General features: G+C 37.2%; 1 protein-coding gene across 4 annotated transcripts in view; it reads right to left on the bottom strand.

Moving 5' to 3' along the window:
* Positions 1-609: 609 nt before the first annotated feature.
* Positions 610-23,121, bottom strand: part of LOC308680498 (neural cell adhesion molecule L1-like) — a 41,188-nt gene continuing 18,676 nt past the window's right edge. For 2 of the 4 annotated variants that reach the window (XM_081348633.1, XM_081348631.1), the window contains exon 11: positions 610-2,486. In XM_081348633.1, coding sequence (XP_081204759.1) covers positions 2,416-2,486 — 71 coding nt within the window. In that variant the 3' untranslated portion in view covers positions 610-2,415. The other 2 variants (XM_081348630.1, XM_081348629.1) reach the window with 1 other exon arrangement.

Below are 23,121 nucleotides of genomic sequence, written 5' to 3'. Positions count from 1 at the left end.
ATCAGGATATTATCTGTAATAAACCTTGGGAAACACAGTAATGTCAGGATATGTTGTGTATTGAATCATACGATGAAGAGCTAGAGCAGGAAACAGGATTTCAATAACAAAACTCAGGAGATAATACCAGAATACTCTTCACACACGCTGTACATAGATGAAGAAAGCCAGAACTCATGTATATAAGCATGGATGAAACAAAGGAAACTAATGAGATAATTGATGAACACAGGTGAAACAGAATGACTAATCAATTAACACAGGTAAAGTAGGTCATGGAGTAGAGTGTAGCAAATTAGCTAAATATTATTTAATATAATATAATAAAATGAATATTACTAATCAATCATAACTTGTAATAATTACTTACGAATATTTGGATCAGTTAATAGAATTAATTTAATGTAGTAAAATTAATATTACAAACAATCAACCTGTTTGTCCCGTGAACACTCTGTGTTAATTGTTTATTAATTCTGAGAAATGTTCATTTCAGGGGAGGGAAATGTCTTTTTTACTGTACAGTTCTACTCAGAGCCTGTAGTCAAAATCTACATCGTAAAATAAACTGTTGCAAGCAGAGAATCAGAACCAAATACGTATTGTGCACAAGTTTATTAACTAAATCACAAACATACCTAATCTAAACACACACACACATACATGCATAGGTAAAATGGTGAGTGACAGAATGAAACCGGAAGCAGGAAATGGAACTATGGAAAATATGCATTTAACTATGAAAAGAACCATCAGCTTATCATTTTCATGGCATGGCCTTTGCAGTGGAAACATTTCGTGAAGTTCCTGAAGAAGGATTATGATGGTTCTATGAAGTCTCAATCGATTTCTTCGGCGTTGAATGAAGAAATGTTGATGAACTTGAATGGTTTGTTTGACTTTGTTCTGGTTGAAGGTTTTCCCTCTCTCCATGAGCACATGAGCATATGCAGATGCACAGATCGTGACCTGCCGGCCCTGGGGCAGAGAGGCCACGCAGAGCAACCAGGAGAAGGGAGGAAGTCAGAAGAGTTGATGGTTGTCCATTCAGCGATAGTAAAGTTGCAGTTTTCTTCTGAGTTGCAATGAAGAAATTACAGTCTGACTCTGTGGGGAGAGTGAAGGCATAGTAGGCTGTGGTCGAGGCCTGCCGGTGCCCATGGTCCCCACAGACATCAACCCAGAGAAGCAGCAGTAGAAGCCAGAAGAAGAGAGCGTGAGTCACTGTGAATTTGTCTCTAATAAAGCCTGAGAAAAGTCCCACCTCTCCGGGTTTGCTCGACCAATGAGAAGGGTGGAATTTCCAAGCGGGAAAATTCCTCTGTTGGTGATTTATGGATCTTTGTTTCAAGTGTGCTCATTTGCATGTGCAGCTGGATTGGTTGCTGATGAAGAAACTATGAAAGATTCTTGTAGTACTAATATGTTGCACAGCTATCGGCATATCATAAACACGATCATTTAGATCTTCAAAGTAACAATTTATACAGACCAAGCATGGTATAGGTGAGGTTACAGTGACCATTGGTTCGATCATAAAATACACAATATCACAATATAGAATTAAAAGACACAACACAAGACAGTAAATCATTCACACAATGTTCTGGGATGTATGTTTATTTATAGATCAGTTCATCTATAAATTAATGCAGGAAAGACTGTTTTAAGGTATTTTTCTGTCTTTCCTATGGTCTCTGTCTTGACCACATGACCACATTTTTAACAGCAACTAAACCATCTTATCTGATGGTAGTCATGGTTCTTGCCCTAGTTGGGGGGATGGGACCATTATTTGTTAAATTTGATAAATATAGCAAATAATTGTGTCTTATTTGTCTCAGTCGATACAAGAGTAACACAAAGCACCATGGGTAATGTAGTCAAAACAAGACATACATCTTATAAGTAACACACTAGTACTGGACAGAGTGTGAAATAATGCCAAATTGCCCATGATATATAGTCGTCACCTTTATTTATATATCGCTTTTTACAATACAGATTGTTTCGAAGCAGCTTTACATTGATAACAGGAAAATAATGCAACAAAGTTTGTTTCAGCGTGTTTGTTAAGAGGCGACAATAGCAAGAAACCCAAACTCCATCAGTGAAAGAAAGGAGAAAAATCCTTCGGAGAAACCAGACTCAGTCGCTCAGTTCTCCTCTGGCCAACGGACGAAAAGTGTATGATTATGATTCAGGCAGCATTACAGGTCAGAACTTAAGTCAGATTGGATCGGGACATTCAGAATATTTATCCAGTTCAATCTCATTGAAGATCAGAGTCATCACGCCGGTATAGAGACGGTTTATTGAGGATCAGTGCCGATGGCTGTCTTGTTGAGGAGACCTTCACAGTGGAGAGTCTAGTTGACACAATCTCTGCTGACACTTCAGGGCTGGCCCGGTACATCATGCGTTGTGGTCGTGTCTAGGTGCAGGTCCTCTGTCTGATCTGGATACGGCCTGGATCCGGCTGAATACTGTAACCTCGAGAGAACAAATAAACAGTTAAACAGTCTATTTAGTGCCATAATTGGCATTGTTTTAAGCTTTTGATAGCATACCGCCACATTATGATGTAACAAGTACATCAGGTATTATAGGAAGTGTTCCTGGTTCCGGCTGACCTAATTTATGCAGCCTAACAATCACTTACATCAGGGATGGGCAACTGGCGGATCGCAATATCTTTAAATACGGCCCGCTGGAACACTTGCATGATCAATTTTAAAACATTTGAAAAGTAATTGAAATATTGTGTTCCGATTATGTTAAAACTAAATCAGACCATGTGATGTCGCTATTTCCAGCTGATCCCATATTAATTACAGCGTAGGATGTGCACACTAATGTAAAAGTTTACTAAAATTGACAAAAATAGACGGAAAATTGACAATGAAAATCAGGTTTTCCAGTCAGGATGGCAAACAGATTATCTTTTTATGTTCAATGGGTCACCCATATGTTTGGTTTGTTTGGAAACTAAATCTGTAATGAAGTATTTTGATGTATTCAATAATGAAAAATAATATTCAATAATGTAAATTGCCCTTACACCACTACACTGCCGCTTTTCCACCTGAGCCTGGTGTGGCACGGCACGATAAACCGTTCTCGGCCCAGAATTTGCCAAACGTGCTGCTAGAATGCGTGTAGTGACGAATTGTCTGTTGTATGGCTATCAGTTTCTCCATAGCTTGTAAAAGCGCTATTTGAGCAATATTAACACAATTTAATACAATTAAAATACATATCTGATCATCCTCCGTAAGTTAACGCAGTCGCTATTTACATCGCATATTGTGTGTAAACTTTTGCGTTACCAAGGCAACGACGGACTCCTTTGTATTACATTCCAAAGAGTGCAAAACGACTCGGATCGGCACGGAATGCAACGGTTAAGCAAAGAGTAAAGATTAAGAGTACGGTAAACGAGGAGTAGCACTTTAGAATACTGTTCCTTCATTAATGAATAACTACACAGGAACAAATGAGTAATGCACTATTAACATTCTAGTAACTACTATTAGTTAACAAGAAACTCTGATTAACAAATTATTAAGTAACAGCGCTCAGTTGAATGTGGTATTTCACTATTAGCTAATCAGTAACTACTATTTTTTTCATACCTCCCAGAGAACTACTATATACAGGTTCATAATTAACGTTAACATAATTTATAATAAAAGGTTACTACATCTGCAATAATTAGTAGTTCGTTTAGAAATATGTAGTACGGTAACTCTTGAGTCATTACTATCCAAAACCTTACAAAAACCTCAAAAGCTCACAATGACTTCACTCAATATTAGGTAGTTATCATGTTTTTATTATATCCATATAATTACATTTTATATTAATGTAATTACTTGCAAGAGACAGATCTGTTCAAGATGGTTCATTTTACTGAGGGGAATCAGTTGCAAGCAGGACACTGGATAACATCACAGGTGGATTTCATATGCACAAAATAACATAGTAAAAGAAATGGACACAGCGACCCCATAGACTTCAACGGAGACAAGTGAAGTCAATTAAGCAGTTTCTTCCTGATGGCTTACACAGAGAATCTCTTGCTGCCAAAAAAAGAGTGCTGACTTTGCTGACCTTATGGACATTGTTGTGAAGACAGTCAATTTGATTAAGAAGAGTGCCTTGCAAACGCGCCTCTTTGCTGCGCTCTGCGACGCTACGGCAGAGGGTCACAATGCGCTCCTGTACCATTCCGAGGTCAGACGGCTTTCTCGTGGATCAGTATTGGCACGTGTGTTTGAGTTACGCACAGCTATCCATGAGTTTCTAGCTGGTCAAAACCGCCGGGAGCTGGCTGCACATTTTAATGACAATGTCTGGCTCACTAAACTGGCATATCTTGTGGATATTTTCTCAGAGTTGAACAAACTGAGCAGTTCCATGCAGGGCCGTAATACACATGCCATTCAGCTGTATGACAAGATGGAAAGCTTTATCAAGAAAATAACCAGATGGAGAGAGCGAATCAGGGAAGGTAACTTTTCTATGCTTTCATCAGTGGAGGAGTTGGTTGATTCTGCAGTGCTTTCGCCTGATGTGAAATGCACAATTAATGGACACTTGGAGGCACTCGAAAGCCAATTTGAGAAGTACTTTTCTGAGGCTGAGTCCTGGAGAAGGGACAAGACATGGATACAGTTTCCATTCAAAGACAAGGCATATGACAGCTCAAACTTGACAGCCTCTGAGGAAGATCAGCTGATAGAGCTTTCCACAGACAGTTCACACAAGAAAGTGTACACTGTAAACCCGAATAAGTTTGATTGCCTCGATTTTTTAAGTTTTGAAATTCAAAGATTAAGTAAGCAGAACTGGCAGATTTTAAGTTTGTACTTAAACATTTCAAGTTAAGAACAATTAAACATTTAAAGTTAAGAACAATTAAACATTTCAAGTTAGTGAACTTGAACAAATTAGTGAACAAACTCCATCGCACACCTGCAGGTGATAGGGTGCGTAGGATAACAAGACCAATTAGGTAGGTTGTTTCAGCAGATAAGGAACTGATGAAGGTCGTGTGACCGAAATGTTGTGTTAATAAATATTCATTTTAATTGCAAGTTAAGAACAATTAAAATCAGAGCACACTATTTCATACATTTAACTTAAAACCTTCATGTAATCTTAATGTGAACACTTTCATTAGTATTAACTTATAGTTTTAACAAACTGGTTTACTAACATACTATTATGTTATCATGCTAACAATACTATGTTATACAGCACTTGCTGCATGAGTGCAACAATATAAAGATTTTATTTGCTCTCAGATCAAGCCACATGCACCACTTGTCACCATGATGGTAACTATCCTAAAACCAACATTAACCCTTGTGTTATGTTGCGGGTCAATTTGATTTTCTAGTTGTTGGAAATCCTGGTTAACCTATGTTTTTTTTTCTTGATATTTTGTGACTTTTTCTCATTTATCATCATGAACATGCATGCAAAGTTTCAACATGCTGGTGTTTTTAGACATATACAAACAAAATAAATGTTCCTTTCGTGATGTTCGCGGGTCAATTTGACCCGCATATTTTAACGCTCTAAGGCAACTGTACGGACCCAAAATAATAACATTTCTTGGTTATATTTTGTTATTTTATTTTTTTACTACATTATGAAGCTAAAAAAAAATAGGTTTTCCACTTATTTCAATCCAAAAAAATATTTTGTCAGCCACAGATGGTAAAAATTACCTATCATTTATTTTTTCAAGCTACCTGAAATAATATTAAACATTTTTTTTTCTTGATATTTTGTGACTTTTTCTCATTTATCATCATGAACATGCATGCAAAGTTTCAACATACTGGTGTTTGATTTTTATTTTTTTTGACAAAAACAAACAAAATTACTATTACGTCTGTGATGTCCATCATAGGCTGCTATTCAAAAGCAACTGTACAGACACAAAATAAAAACATTTATTTTATGTATGTCAGGGCATCAACTCCAGTTCTAAAGTGTAAGTGTATCTAAAAGTGCTCTAACCCAAACCAAACACACTTGAAAAAGCTAAATCATGGTGCATGTTGTTCAGAATTGCAAATTACGAATGAAAATCTTTGACAGACACAAATAGTAAAATAAGCTCTCATTTATATATTCAAGATATCTGAAATATCTTGAGACTTCGACATAGACAGCAGGAAAAATGAGCTCATTAATTGATTAATTGTTCAGTTATAATGTTCTAAGCAAAAAATAATAATTGAAAAAAATTGAAAAAATATATATGCAAATATATATAAATATAACGTATATTCAAATTTTAAATAGTTTTAAAAAATAGTTAAAAACATTTTCATTAAATCATATCTTCAGATATATATTTTTTGGAATATTTGACAAATGCTGATATTAAAAGTTTACAGTTTGAACCTGAATCTTTGTTGTTTTTCATAGTGTGATTTTTGATGAATTGTATTGAATCCAATGAGGGTCAATTTGACCCGGACCATAAGGGGAGTGCACAGAATTCCAACATAACACAAGGGTTAACAGAAATTCTTCTAAATTAGCATAACAAAACATTAATCAATACTCAATGCACTTAACATTAATCTTGCACAAAAAAAACATTATATTATGCTTAATTTTAGCATTTACTCTCCCATTCAAGTGCCATCGGCAAAGCATGCTGGGAAATAGACATCCCAGCTGTTTCAGTTAAACTTAAGTTTGTTTAAATTAAAATAAATCATTTCATAAAACTCAAAACAATGAAACAGTTCAGTTTACTTAAAATATATCAGTTCTGTGAACTTGAAAGAAAAAGAAAGTGCTAAATACTCATAAAAGTTAATTTGACTGAACTAATTAGTTTAATTTAAGTTTGTCCTACTCAAACTAATTAAGTATTTTGAGCGTTAGGGTTTACAGTGTATGAGTCTAGGCCTCTCATTCAGTTCTGGATTTATTGCCAGAAAGACTTCCCCCAGCTCACTGCAAAAGCAATGCTGAGCCTTGGAAAACAGCGCCTTGAAAATGTCTGCCGCTCGTCAAACTACAAATGTGGCGTCTGTCAAACGAAGGAAGAATGAAGGAGTTTCCAATACTGCCAAAAAGAAAGGTAAAATAAACACGTTACGTCTTTATCTGAATAAATAAAATGTCGCCATAAAATCACGATTTTCTGGGAAGGATCTGGCTACTTGACAAATTAAAATCACAAACATGACACTTGTTAATAAAATAATTTTATAAATACAATTTATTAATATGTATTATAATTTTATCTCAAACAAATTAGAAAAAATAAAGGGGGTTGAATTCTAAAAGCTCTAAACAATTTTTGGAATTGTTAAGACGGCAGCTCTACCATTTAAAAAAGTTAAATATAGGCCTGCCCTACACATAAAAAACGTTAGGTTACAGTTCTGTCCCTGAGGGGGAAAATAGCAGCGATTTGATGTTTTTGACTGATTTGATGTTATTGAACTCTGAAACCAGAACTAGTAACTTTTTTTGTCTTGAATGATTTGAATACATGTGTTCTCAAACCGCGACTGGCTCGACTTCATGTTCAAGGCTAACGTTAAAGATTGTTGCTATATGACCGAACATTTTACTGTACTAATCTTGTTAATGGATCCTAACATTTTGCATTCAGGAGAAATGAGCTGCCCTGTCCAAACCCATGGGCTTCGTCACATAAATGCAGTCCTGTCAGACAAGCTGTCCCACTTCAGCATCATCTTCTGATTAATATTTACTAATTTAGTAATAGGCCTTTTATTCATACAAATAGTAAGCAGTAAACTGGCAAATGTCAATTGCCTCATTATTCTCTGCATTTTACAATTTGATGCGAAAGATACAATATAATTTGCGATATATGCGAAATGATGTATGGTAACGACTTGAGGGCAGATTTTCTTAGCGATACAGCAAAACTAATGCGACAATAGCAAGGTTTCCATCCAAAGGTTTTTTTGTATAGCTGATGGAAATGCCAATTATCGATAATTTTTTGCAAATGTCGACACAATCTTTTTCCGTTTAACTTTAGCACATAAATTCTATGTCTGTACTTAAAATGGCTTTAACGCAAATAAATGTGCTGTCACATGAACTTTTCATCACGTGCAAGGTGCAGTCATCACAACAAAAACCATGGCGGACTCGGAGCAGTACTCATGGACAGATGACGAGACTCGTTATTTTCTCCATTTAATTGAAGAAAATGAGATTACAAGTATTTTTGATGGAACACGGCAAAGGAATGCTACAACATTCCAGGAGTTGCAAAGAAAAATGGCTATTAATGGCTACACTAAGCCATGGCATATTCTGAAATACCAATTATTTCTGTTACAAATAAAATGAGTATTAATATGTTTGAGTTTGTGACTTAAATTAATAGTTAGACAGTAACAAATTAGATTTTATGATTCAAATACATTTTTCGCATGACAGCCTACTGCCTTCCCAAGTAAAATACATTTTGCATGAGAGCGTCCCTGATAAGCACAGCTTGTGCAGAAGGTCGGTCATCGCATTGCAAGCAACACGGTTGTCTATCGTCTTCTCCTCGGGAGTCTTCACAAGGTTGTATGAATCGTTGCTTCTCCATCTCACAGATGTTATGGAGTACAAAACATGCTGCCACAACTGTAGGCATGAAAGGGTGGTAAATGTCTGACCGTTTTGCCAGGATGCGCCATCTTCCTTTCAGGTGTCCGAATGTGTGCTCCACCTTAAAGGATTAGTTCACCTCAAAATGAAAATTTCCTGACAATTTACTCACCCCAATGCCATCCAAGATGTCCATGACTTTCTTACTTCAGTGGAAAAGAAATTAAGTTTTTTGAGGAAAACATTTCAGGATTTTTATCCACACAATGGACTTCAATGGCAACCAAGATGTTGAAGTCTAAATCAATGCAGTTTTAAAGGGCTCTGCCCGATCCCAGCTGAGGAATATGGTCTTAACTAGCGAAATGATTGGTCATTTTCTAAAAAAAAAATACAAATTTATATACTTCTTAATCACAATTGTTTGTCTTGTGCTGGTTTGCGACGCGCCACACATTACATCATCACGTTGGAAAGGTCACGCTTCACGTCATCTAAGTTATTTTTCTGTGTACTCCGGTTCAAAAAAGTTGGGAGCTACACTGCTTCACTGCCTGGGCACAGAAGCACAGAGAATTTTCTACACTCTTCCTAATACCAGTACGACCTATGCATCTGCTCTTACGGCTCTCAGAACGCATTTTGTACTGAAAGTTAATGTCATTGCTGAGCGACATAAATTTCGTCAAAGGAAGCAAAGGCATGACGAAAATATACTTCAGTATGTGGTCGCGCTTCGTGATATGGTGTCATTATGTGCATTTGGTGACAAAGAAGATGAAATGCTAAGAGATCAAATTGTGGAGAAAGTGCACAGCAGTCGAATTCAGAAAGCTTACTACTTGAAGCGGATTTGACGTTAGACAGAGCAGTACAAGTGGCCGTTCAAGTGGAAAATGCCATGGCTAATGCGAGTGAATTTGCCAAACCTGCTGACTTACCAGTTCAACGGCTATATGTCAGAAAAAAAGAAACGACCATGCGTAGAACCACACAAGGTAAAACAGAGGTATAAAACAGAGGCCTCAGACTATGGCATAGGTGGCATCCTGACTCAGCTTCATCCAGATAAGTCAGAAAGGACCGTGGCTTTCACATCCAGAACCTTGACATCGGCAGAAAGGAAATATTCTGTTGTTGAAAAAGAAGCCCTTGCTTGTGTCTGGGTCATTGAGCGTTGGAGAACACACCTGTGGGGCAAACACTTCAAATTAAGATCAGATCGCCAAGCCCTAACCACCCTTTTGACCACTAAAGGTAATGGACGAGCTGTACTGAGAGCAGCACGATGGTCTGCCAGACTGCTCTGCTTTAACTATACTATGCAGTACAGACGGGGGGTTGACAACCAGGTAGCGGAATGCTTATTTGGATTACTTTTGCGTCTTCCGTTGCCAAATTAAATTAATTCTATTCTGACTTTGATTCTGAACCCGAAACTGTTGCTGCTATCACTACACTCCTGTCAGCTGTTCCTGTGGCCGAGTTTGCTGCTGAAAGCCCCTCATGTCCTGATCTTGCCAAACTTCATCAATACATCGAGTATGGCCCTACATCCTGACATGTCCAGGTACTTTCCAATACGAGACGAACTGTCTATTTCGGACTTGTATGTGCTAAGAGGACCACACAGACTGATTGTGCCACTTAGTTTACGTTCACGTCTGGTCACCCTCGCTCATGATGGCCATCAAGGCATTGTGAGAACCAAGCAACGGTTTAGGGAGCTATACTGGTGGCCTAAGATGGATTTGCAGGTACAGTCCACAATTGAAACCTGCGTCACCTGCCAACTCAATGATAAAACTGCTAGAACCACACATGCACCACTTACCCCAGTTGACTATCCAGTCGGTCCGTGGTAGAAACTGGGCATCGACGTGGTGGGTCCTTTAGACATTGGTCCTCTTAGTTGTAGATACGCTATCACATTGATTGACTACCATTCAAAATGGTCAGAGGTAGCTTTTGCACCTCATGTGACTGCATCTACCATTAATTGTTTTCTGAGGTCAGTGTTCAGCCAAAAAGGGAATCCTCTGGAGATTGTTACTGACAATGGGCCTCAGTTCCTGTCAACGGAGTTCAAACTATTTCTACAAGAAAGAGATGTAAAGCTGTTATGGAAATTTTACATTTAGATGTGTTTTTTACTTCTGTGTGTACAACTTGTGTTAACGTTGAACATTTATTTTTACTCATAAGCATTTAAAGAAATATAATCATATAAGGTTACAGGAACAAAATGTTCTGGGTGATAGACGACTTAGTAGCAAAGAGACTATGTGTACTCAAAGTGACCTATTGTTGTACTTCAAGTGTGAAAAGTATGTGCGCAGCTTTGATAGAAATAGAGATAAGCAAAATGTGTGAATTTGAGCAGCAGCTGAAAACAGGAAACTTTTGCAGACATGTATTGCTTTGTCTAGATAGAATTTATGCTAGAAGAGATTTCGAACAGAGACATGTTGCCTTTTAAGGTAAACCAAGGCGATCTTTTGAGACAGACCAGGATGTGTTAAGGGTATATAGCTGGGCAAAAAGGAGAAGTCAGCGCCCTTCCATATCAGACTCTGACTGATGTGTGAACTGCCTTTCTTGCAAGAAATAAAGATCTTTATAACTTTTGAAATCTCCAGCGGTCTTCCAATTATTATTTAAAGTGGAGAAAGAATTTCCACGACAAATGGCGACGAGGATGGGATTCGCAAAGCTGATGACCTCCGTGGACGAAGCAATTGATTGAACATCCCAAAGACAAGAAGTCTCTGGCTCCGATACCCCAACGCTAAAAATGCAAGGGACGGGAGAATTGTAGACACCACGGCAGGCCTAGGTGGACGCGATCCCAAATAAAAGAACCAAGCTGCAGAAGCACGGTGAGAGAAAATTATTTACGTGGTAAATAAGAAAATTATTTGCGTATTGAATATTTTTCCTAAAAGTAATTTAATAAACAGGGTTTGAGAATAAGCCTGATAGTAATTTCTCAAATGCCATATGTGTTAATTGCTTTCCCAAAAGGGCCAGAGTTTGAGAATAAGTTGAATAAGCCGGATAGTAAGTCCTCAAACGTCCAGACAAGGTGCTGTTTGAAATAAGTAGTAATTTTCGAACATTTAAAAGGCACTTGTTTGGGGAAAAGACCTAGCATCGACGGATGTGGGCATTTTTGAAAGTCCTAGATCGACGGATTTAGGCAGGCGTGGTGGCCACGCAGTGGGGGAAGAATTAACACAGTAAATATTTTACGTGGTGACCACGTGAAGGGAAAGGATTTAAATACGCAAATATAAATACTGTTGAGTAAAATTTGTGCAAAAATGGGTAATGTTAATGATAAAGAGTTGGAGACAGTGGATTTCTCAAAAGGGAATTATTGTTCCATGACCAAGGAAAAAATGGAACGGGGTGGCATCATAGGATACCACAGTTAATTAAATTGTACGGATATAATGTGTGTTTAATGTCTAAGTGTAAGCCATCTGCAAAAGACAAAGGAAAATTGGACAAAAAGCAAGTCCAAAAAAAATATACAGGAAAATATAATTATGACTTTTATAGATGTATGGTTAAATGAGGCAATTACCAGACAAAGAAGACAGATAAACGCAGCATTAGCACCATTAGAGAGTGCAAATAGTAGAGAGACAAAGGCAGAGGAAGCCAGAAAAACTTTACTAAACTCTGTTTCTAATTCTTCCGAGGAAATGAGATGCATAAAAACCCGCCTGGCTGAGGACGACCGCTGTACGGCTCCCTACTCCCCCTACCAACCACCACCAGCAGTGGCCCTCCACGAACCACAAAGACAACCAGGAGCAATGGGAGGTCAAGATCCTGAGGAAGACAAAGAATTAGAGGGAACGAATCTGCAAGCAAGACCACCAAAACACCCATAATTGAAGCCTGCTAGGTTCGATCACCCTGCCCTCTGCTCCTCCAGACCACACTCCTCCATCTGCAAAATTAGTAAATGTTCACCAACCCAAAGAGAAGCACAGGCCAGACAATCAAAGATAAGTACGTATGAAGAATATCTGAAAACTGTTTTTTTTCTGGACGGTCTGGACCCTGAAATAGGGAAAAAGGTCAAAACGTCTTGTGTGGGGTACCACCAAGCGCGGCTGGAAGAAATCCGACGACACGCAACGCATCAACAAAAGCTGCTGAGAGACCAAGCCAAGAACAAACAGAAAAAGACTGACAAAGACACTCAACTGGCTCTGCTGAAGATGGGGTGGAGGAGGACGTGGAATGGGTGACCAACCCGCAATGGACCCTGAAGCTTGTTGTAATTGTGGGCGAAAAGGACACTGGAGAAATGACTGTCCGGATCCTCCAAAGAAGAAAGGATTCCAACAGCCACCAGAGCCACAAGGAGATTGAAAGTGGAGGGGGAGGGGAGCGACGGTGAAGGGTCTGACTCCCAGGTGGTAAATATGTCTAATCTTATCTTTTTTTTTCTGCTCCTTGCAATGAAGAAAATGTGCTTGCTGTTTCTTGCAATGAAGAAAATTCGCTTGCTGACACTGAACTTTTGGTATAAAGCATTTGCAAAATTACCAATGATTGACATTAGTATCGAGGGAAAGAAAATTAAGTTCTAAATTGACAGTGAAGTGACGAACTCAGGAATTAAAAATGAACAATTGCCTGATTTAACTGTATGTTCTGGAAAATGGACAACCTCCTGAAGTGCCACAGGGCATCTGGTAAAGGAACCATATACAGCAGATTTGTCTTGTCAGATTGGTGATCGCTCATTTTCTCATGCTTTTCTTGTAACTACTACCTGTCCTTGTAATCTTCTGAGAAGAGATTTGATGTGTAAACTGAAGCTGAACTTATGCTGAACATAATACTTACGTATTGTGATGACAGTGGCCTCACTGCTGATATGAGTATGGTGCGAATGCCAACTGAAACATTATATGTTTTTGAATGGAGCACTCCTCAATGTGGTCTGCAAAACAAAGCCATGAATAGGATGCCTCCTGACCATGATTTCATGGAAGCAAGTGATTTGCATTGCACATATCATGTTAACAGTGAGCCAGATGAAATTTTTGATGAAAAATGGTCTGAACTAGAGATTGAGGAACTGAAAACCTCAGAGTTAGTTTGGTCAGATAAATGGTGTGCTGTGAAGGTTGAATTGACTGATAGCCAAGCATCACTGTATGATGTGGAGGGGGCCGTCCCTCACATCTCTTTAGCTAAACCACTGACTGCAGAGTGGAGAGAATTGGGGCTTTTTGTGAAACAATGAGACTCACTAAAGATTGGTGGCCAACCACAAAAATGTGTGGCAATCTGAGAGCACAGGGTTTTACAAACAGTCACTAAGAAAAAAATATTAAGGGAATCAGAACTGTTGAAGTGATGTGTGATAGTACAATGGCAAAAAATGAAGAAATTGATAAAATTATAAATCATAATAATAGGAATGTGCATTCTGTGATAATTAGGAAATTTTGAGTAATGAAGAAACTTTTATGAGTTCGATTTTAATTATGTATCTATGTAGATGAGATATATAAAACCGAGCAACAGGTGCTCTTAAAGTGTTTAATCTATTTGATTGTGAAAAGTTAGGTTTACGTTCACTGTGTTAAACTCAAACACATGACGACTGCATCGGACAACTGAGAAATTGATATCCTAACGTTCAGACACTGTCGCAAGGGGAATGCCACAGTGTGTCTACGTTCTGTAGTTTTCCGTCGGCGAACTTTGTTACCGTTCATATTTGGTGGTATTCCACTCCTAATAAATATATGTTCCCCATTCAGTTCATAAACTGCTAAGGCAGACAAGAATGTATGAATCTCTGGCCAGAGAGGGGTGTGTGGAGTGTGTGAAAGCGAGTGTGTGAATTATGGTGTTCAGAGACATAAATGATGTCAATCAAAACAGCTGTATCTAAACAGATAAAATATGACCCAACAGGGAAGAAAATATTCCCAATAAAATAACAACCATGGATGAATTTGGCTAACTATTGTGGTATGGGTTATTGTTGTGGCAGAAATAAACAATGCCACACGCACAGCGTATAACTTTGGGAAGGCAGAGAGCAAGCAAGCTTGTCCTGTCTACCCCATATTTAACTTTTTACAGGATGTCATGATGGATCTCATCGAACAGAACTGATTCTGTTCCAAATGTATAAAGTATTGTCTTGTCACTGTTTGACATGAAATTTTACAGGTCTCATCAAAAAAAAGGACGACCGGCCGGATAAGCAGATGAGTCCGGCGACATGATACATGATGTTGTAATTAACAAAAATACTTAAGGTCTCCATTCACAGGTGAAAGCAGCCAGGAAGTGGTTCACTCCACAAAAAAGGTCCCATCTGGGGTGCAGTGACACCTCCGCCCAAGCATCTCGACTTAAACTACACCAACCAGCCTCAGCAACCCCAAACGCCGACACCAACGACAACGCAAAGCGTCAAGTGAGGGACAAAGGAAGTGCTAGTTTAACTTTCCTCCCTTGCCAACGTGGGAAAAATCCATTGCAACGATTCGCAAAGAATCACCCTGGTGAAGACGGAACGTCCATGGGGCAACGAGATGATCAACACATCTGAAGGATGTGAACCAACTAATGGTTTAGGCTTAGAATACTGTAATAATTTATTTTGTGTGATGTTTATTGATGTTGTATTTGTTTCAATCAAACTGTAGGACTGTATGATTTAGATCTCATGATTTGAACAATTACTAATTAATTTTAATATTTCAGGTACACGTAAATTAAGAAGAGGAAGATTTCTTAATTATGTAGAGTATAGAGACTCTAAATAGGTACATTACTGTAAAGATAATGAATAATCTAGGGACTATTTTTGAAGAAACTTGAGGGTTTTAGAACCCTAATTCAGATATCATAGAGGTTAAAAGAAAAGATTTAATAGTTGTAATAGTTGTTTTCAAAAAAGAGAGGATAAGTTACTTTGCCGGACTCGGTCCGAATAGATAATTGGGTAAACTTATATAGCGATTAATTAATGACTAAATTAAATATTTTTTTAGGTGTTTCCATTTGGTAAAATAGCAAAAGAAAAACTTTCAAAAGGAGATTGATTTTGGGAAACATATTTAATTTCTGGATTATTATTAGTTAAAGAAGTTACCAGTGTGATTATTGAAATGTTCCTTTCATGTATTGTCTAATTTCTGTATTTGATATTTGAGAGGTGACTGTGGGTCTAGTCTATCTAGGAATACAGTAACAGTGCTTGCTAATTTAGCCAGGCTTCCAGAAATGAAATATGGATTTGTTTTGTTGAGAAAGGTCTTCAAAGTATTAGAAAATATGAGCACAAAGTTAAAACCTAGACCAAGAACAATGTAACTCAAACATGTTAAATTTAAAGACTAAAATGAATCTAAACAGTTAAGACATTTCAGTGAAATAGAATATTTGCTCATAAAGCAAAATTCTAAAAAACTTTCTTAATTCAGAATGAAGTTACAGATTTAATGATCTGGATCAATGGATCCATTATGAATTATTCCGCATTGCCAGCAAATAGAGGCAGGACATGTTATGTCCATCAGTTAATTCTGGAAAATAGGATTTTAAGATAGGTAATTAAAGATAAAATGGCAAGAGCTGGTTTGAGCTGAGTTAATTTTAAAATTAATGACATTGTTTGAAACAAAATAATACAATTATTGATATTTGTGTTAAGGATAAAAATGAAAAGATTTTAGAACTTTTTTGGTTAGATTTTATTACACAGATCCTTAAATAGATCTTACTAAGTAAAACAATAGTCTAAAAGCTAGCAAAATATGGTTAAGAAAAATGGTTAATCAGCAGGTATCAGCCTGTTAAAGGCCTAATAGATCAATGTGATTCGAAATTTAGCAAAGGATAATGAAACTTGATTCAAAGTTAAAAGGCAATGTACTATGGTATGTAACATTGGAAACAGGTGGTATTTTAATTACAACTTAGGATGCTAATTAAAGGAATATTTGACAGGTATTCTAAAGTAAAAGATGGAACATGGTATGATTAGAGATATTAGGTGGTATTAAAGTCACTAACTTATAATTGTTATAGGAAAGGCCAAACCAGGAAACTATGATTATGGAGAAGTAAATGTCAAAATTTGTGTGTATGTTCTTTGAATGAACATGGGGTGGAGTGTTATGGAAATTTTACATTTAGATGTGTTTTTTACTTCTGTGTGTACAACTTGTGTTAACGTTGAACATTTATTTTTACTCATAAGCATTTAAAGAAATATAATCATATAAGGTTACAGGAACAAAATGTTCTGGGTGATAGACGACTTAGTAGCAAAGAGACTATGTGTACTCAAAGTGACCTATTGTTGTACTTCAAGTGTGAAAAGTATGTGCGCAGCTTTGATAGAAATAGAGATAAGCAAAATGTGTGAATTTGAGCAGCAGCTGAAAACAGGAAACTTTTGCAGACATGTATTGCTTTGTCTAGATAGAATTTATGCTAGAAGAGATTTCGAACAGAGACATGTTGCCTTTTAAGGTAAACCAAGGCGATCTTTTGAGACAGACCAGGATGTGTTAAGGGTATATAGCTGGGCAAAAAGGAGAAGTCAGCGCCCTTCCATATCAGACTCTGACTGATGTGTGAACTGCCTTTCTTGCAAGAAATAAAGATCTTTATAACTTTTGAAATCTCCAGCGGTCTTCCAATTATTATTTAAAGTGGAGAAAGAATTTCCACGACAAGCATATCCGTACTTCTATATATCACCCGTAAGGAAATGGAGCTGTGGAGCGCTGGAATAAGGTACTGAAGGAGGCGATTCTGACTGCAGAAAGGGAGAGAGCCCCTTGGACATTTTCTGCAAACTTACCGAGCCACACCTCACGCCACGACAGGAATTTCTCCTTTTGAGCTGATGTTTGTAAGGAAAATGAGAACAAAATTGACAATTTTTTCAAAGTGCAATGTGAATCCTGCTATAAAAAGGCTGAAAACAAAAGTGATGCGAAACCAGAGGAAAATGAAAGCATACCTGGATACAAAGCGCAAAGCAAAGACTCTGGGGCTCAAGGAAGGTGACTTTGTACGGGTGAGAAAACCTGTGCATGTGAGAAAAGGGAAATCAAAATTCAGCAACCCTATGCAGATTGTTAGAAAGAAGGGGACACATAGTTTTGAACTGAGTGATGGACGAACTTGGGATGTATCTCATTTGGCACCATTGCACACAGAATTTACTCAGGTTCCTGAACACTCTGAACAATCAACTCCTACTGCATCACCTGGAAGTGGTAACAACCAATTGGAGGGACGTTGTAGAAGGAAGCCAGTATGGTTGAAGGACTATGTAACTTAAACTGTCATAGCAGGCAAAGGAGAACGTAATGGGAAAAGAAGGAAAAGGAAAACCCAGAAGTTTAGTTCAGGAAAGTTGTGGTTTGAACTGAAAGGATGTTCATGTAACTATTCATGCTATATGTGTTTTGTCAAGAGACATTGTTAGACATTGTTCTGTGTTCTCTAATATAAGTAAAGAAATCCGGTAAGAAAACAAAACGACTGAATATACTGTTTAGCAATGTTCATTGTAACTGCAGATGGAAACAAATTAAGTTAGGGGGAGATGTTGTGTTCTCTTATTATGTTGCTAATTGATAAATGTCCACTAGATGGGGATATTGTTCTAGATATGAAAGTAGGAAGGTGAAGAGGAAGAGGTTGCTGTGCTTATGGAGAATGAAAAGTAAAGAGACCTGAGGCAGAGAATGTCTAATATGGCGAGAAGTTTCACTCTCAGTAAACTTCCGGCTTCTGAACTGGTTGCAGTTCCTCTCTGATTCCACATCAGGCCGCTCACAGGACGAGTGCAGAATGAATGGAGGTCTATGGCGCTATACCAATAAAAATCCACTTTTCTCAGGATATCATTTTTTGTCTAGTAATTTGAATGTTGTATTCGAAAGGAGATGCAAATAAATGACACACTGCTGGGTGTTCGATTTTTTTGAGTCACTTATTTGCTTTAAAAAGTGTCAATGACGTCACACACATGTACGACCAGAGATACTGCTTCACGGCAATCATTCGCTCACTCTGGTGCGTTCGCGCTCTGCACTTCCTTTTCACTCGAGGCATCGACAACACAGCCGACACAGGTAAACACACAACACAGCTGACACAGGTAAATACACGTGCTAGAAGAGTTTTTGTTTTGTTTGTTTCTGGTCCCGCTGCGGATGACACGATGCCATCAAGCGGTATCTCTGGTCGTAATCAGTCCTTCACTGACCAATCAGCGCTCATTAGCAGAATGCTAGCGTGTTATGGGCAACAACAACTCAACCTGTAAGAAATCGAAAGGACATAAGTACTCGTTCATTCAACTTTCGACCTAAAACCCACGTTGAACTTGCAAAATCTACAATCAGATCCCCAAGAATCCCCAGTTTTAAATGAGTGAGGACACTATGGAGAGGATAACATGAAATTAAGAGCAAATTTATTGTGATGAATGCGGGGATTTATCTTTGTGTTTGGCTTTGATTCCGCCCACCTGAACCTTTCTGCAGCACTTTGTCGTCTTACCTGAAGGCAGGGATAATTGATTTCACCTGGCGTGGAGGACATTTAAGAGAGGAGAGGTGAGAGAATGGGGCTGGACAGTGATGAATGTGACTGGCTTTTCCGTGCTCGACAAAGGAATGGGGACGCTTGGTGTTGCTCGAGACCGTTAGGGTTTGTCCGTGAAAGTGATTTTTCCATAAAGCCTGGTGTGTGATGTACCCTCTGTCCTCCATAAAATTTGGTTAAACTTCTTTATTATAGAAGGTTTACTACAGTATATATTTTGAAAAGATATGTGCAACTCTTATATTCCATAAAATAAAGGAATATATATTAGCCTACATTAACTAAATTTTTATATAACCCTCCCTCCCTTTTATTTCTAGCTATTTGTTATTTTATTTATTTACTTATTTAATATTGAATATTTGATATTTAAATAATATTACTTGAATAACTATTAGGAATTATGTGTCATTATAAGAGTTTGATATAAATATGTGAATGTTACATTTTTATTAATATTTATTTATTGTTTTTTGTCTTTCCCCCCTTAAATCATATGTATGTGTTGGTGGGTATTATCACAAAAGAAAAAAAAAATAGAAGGAAAAATAAGGAATATTCATTGGGGGAAAATATGATGTCTTTAAAGGACCTGTCAATTTGTATAATTGTGTTAAATGTGTTTGAATTGAAAGACATAATAAAGTACATAATATATATATATATATGCTCAAATATTTGTTAGTTGGACATTAGATGTGCCTTTTTAGAATTTTAAACCTACAAGTGTATTTTTATGATAGCAATAACTGTAAAGGGACTATTGTAATGGGGGTAAATCAAATGTAGGCTAATATACTGTCAATTACTAAGCTCAGATTCATCTTACCAGTTAACATTTATATTGTGCTTTTGTAATTATTTATTTTTAATTTTGTGATTTTAACTTCTGCTTTAAAAAATGTTCTTCTAATAATCATAAACATGTATTACAGCTGCCAAACAAAACCAGAGAGAAATGTATTCATAAATCTTTAAAACAATCTAATTAAATCTTGGGCACAAAACATTCAGCCAGTAAAAAAAAGAAAATCTGTAGTATATATATATATTGTATTTATCTATCTATATATCTATAAATACAGTACATATATATATATATAGGTCTATATTGTCTAATTTATCATTGTAGCCTTATTTAAGTTGATTTTCTGTATACTGTGTATTTATTTTTGGACTAATAGTGGTTAATAAAGTCCAATAATGGTATGAGAGAGTGTCAGTAATATCATTGTGTTCTTGTTGGTCAGTGTTAGAGGATCTGTGTAACAACTGAGGCTTAGCCGGACAGTTAGCCTGCCCTGGACCAGGCTAGTTTCCCAGCATAAGTTGCCAGGGTAACTGAGTTTGAACTATTTTAAGTTTGCTTTATGAAACAGAATCCACCGACAATAAGTCTGACTAACCAAAATAAGCCTGGCTTCTTGTATTCTAATCTTGTTTTATGGAACAACCCTCTGTTCGATACTCGGTGTGCTCTCATTTATTTTGATGTGATTACACAACAATATCAACTGTGGTTTCAATGGCCCATGACCAAGTAAACACTGTAATAAATAAATCATGTAATATTTTTTAGAAATTTTAATACTGGAATGCAGAAATACTTCACAGAACAAACTGCCATATAGCTAATTTACGACAATAGTTAGAAAAAATACATAGATGGAATAATTCTTGTGCTATATTATCTGGTGAGTCAACTAAAGTGTCAAAGTGTTACATCGAATATTAGATTTATGTTTCCAGTAAAGATTGTTTGCAAAAAAAAAAGGTTTAGTTCATCAACATGTTTACCAACATGGAAATTACAATTATCGATAATTTATTGATTATCGATCATCGAATCTTTTTCCCTTTAACTTCAAATGTTGCGAAAAACTAGTTTGAAAACACTTTTTGTCGAGAAAAAGAAGTTGGTTTTAAAGCAAATAAATATGGTGTCACATGACAGAAGCTGTATTTGTTGATCCCGTTAAAAAGGTTCATAATATTAATTTAATTAAATTGTATATTAAATTATTTTATCACTATTGGTAAGAATAATACATGTTACCTCTCAAACATCATTCTTCCTTATTTTTGTAATGTTGTCTGTTTTTTTATAATCTAAAAAAAGTTAAACAGAAAAATAGCCTAATAGCTGCAGCAGTTTCTGAATATTGCTGGATCAAGTATTGATCTAAATAGACTTTATAATGAAGTACTGTTACGACCTGTGTTTTGCTTGTTTTCTATTGCTCTGTGTTCTTTCGTTTTCTCTTTCTTGTTTTCTCTAATTTCAAACAGGTTATCCAATCATGGGTTGTAAGCAGCCATTGATTGTCCTGTCGGGGCGGGGTCTTTAAAAGGACGCTGCTGACATTCGCCGAGGAGCTCATTCTTGGTTCGGTCGCACGTGGGTTGAGAGCTCCGGAATCCCTCCCCCTGCCGATGATCAAATTGTGTCTTAGAGACTTTAATTAGTTTAAGTGAACGTGCAGCTTGTGATAACCTCTGAACCGTTCTCCTATGTCTAAACCATCTTAATAGTGTGGAGCGTAGGGGTGTCCTGCCTTGTTTATTTTGTAATTGTTTGATCTCTGTTTTTGGACAGGGAGTTAGGTAAGATAAATGTATTTTCTTTTGTTATTTTATTAGGTTATTTATTTTCCCCTCTTTTCTTTTTATATTCGTTTTGTTTGTTATTTTGGCCTTTTGGACACCCTGAAGAGTTGCTCTTTATTTCACTTGTTATTCTTTAATAAATTTATTACTTTTTGCTTCAATTTTGTGCATTTGTTTTTTGATTATAGACCGGAGGGATGCGTGCTGGGATTCCATTTCCACAACCCAAACAATTATTTATTACGCCTCTTTAGTGTTTTATATTCCCCTAGAGGCGGGGCGTAATAACTGGCTCGTCCGTCCAATTCTATTTTTGATTTGGAAATTTGCCCGATCCAAATTGAGAAGTTTTCGGCTTTGCTGGTGAGTACCATTTTTATTTTTATGTTTTGATTGGCAGTTTTTTTCATGCGTATTGGGGAAGTGGTAGGTTGATAGATGGAATTTAGTATTGAGGCGTTTAGACAGGCTCCTTCATGTGATGTTTTGGATTCCTGTCGGAAAATTGATTTATACTTAATCGCTGATTTTTATGATATTGCGATTATTAAAACTGATAGAAAGAAGGAACTGAGAGACGTAATTCAAGCTGCATGAATTAAGCAGGGTATTTTGCAGTCTAGTTCTAACGTTGCGGTAGCTGATGAAGATGACGTTGATGTTGCTGATCCCGTGTTGCGCTCACTTAGTGGTGTAAACTCGGAGGATTTAAAACTAGCTATTCAGTTAAAGCAATTAGATCTTGAAATAAAACGTCAGGAGCACACTACTCAACTGTTACGTTTTAGGCAGTGTGAACTAGAAACGCATGCTGATGATCGTCGTTCCAGTTCAGATAAGACTCAGTTTGATGTACCCTCTACTACTGTTGACTATCATTTACCCTCTGTGCCTTTGTCTGTGGCTCCTGGTCATTCTGCTGATTTTGATGTTAGTCGTCATCTAACCCTGGTGCCCGCATTTAGAGATAGTGAGGTAGATTCATATTTTGGCGCATTTGAGCATATAGCTGCTGCGTTGCGCTGGCCAAGAGAGGTTTGGTCTCTTTTGATAGAGTGTAAATTAACTGGGAAAGCCCAAGAGGTTTGTTCTACCTTATCTGTGAGTGATAGTTTGGACTATGATAAACTGAAAAGTGCGGTACTAAGGGCATATGAATTAGTGCAAGAGGCATATAGGCAGAAGTTTCGTGCACATGTTAAAAATTCCTCTCAAACGTATGTGGAATACGCACGGGAGAAAACTGTGCTTTTTGATAGATAGTGTCATTCC

Source organism: Scardinius erythrophthalmus (assembly GCF_964197995.2).
Source record: "Scardinius erythrophthalmus genome assembly, chromosome: 20".
Classification (NCBI taxonomy): domain Eukaryota; kingdom Metazoa; phylum Chordata; class Actinopteri; order Cypriniformes; family Leuciscidae; genus Scardinius; species Scardinius erythrophthalmus.
This window is presented reverse-complemented; position numbering and strand designations above follow the sequence as displayed.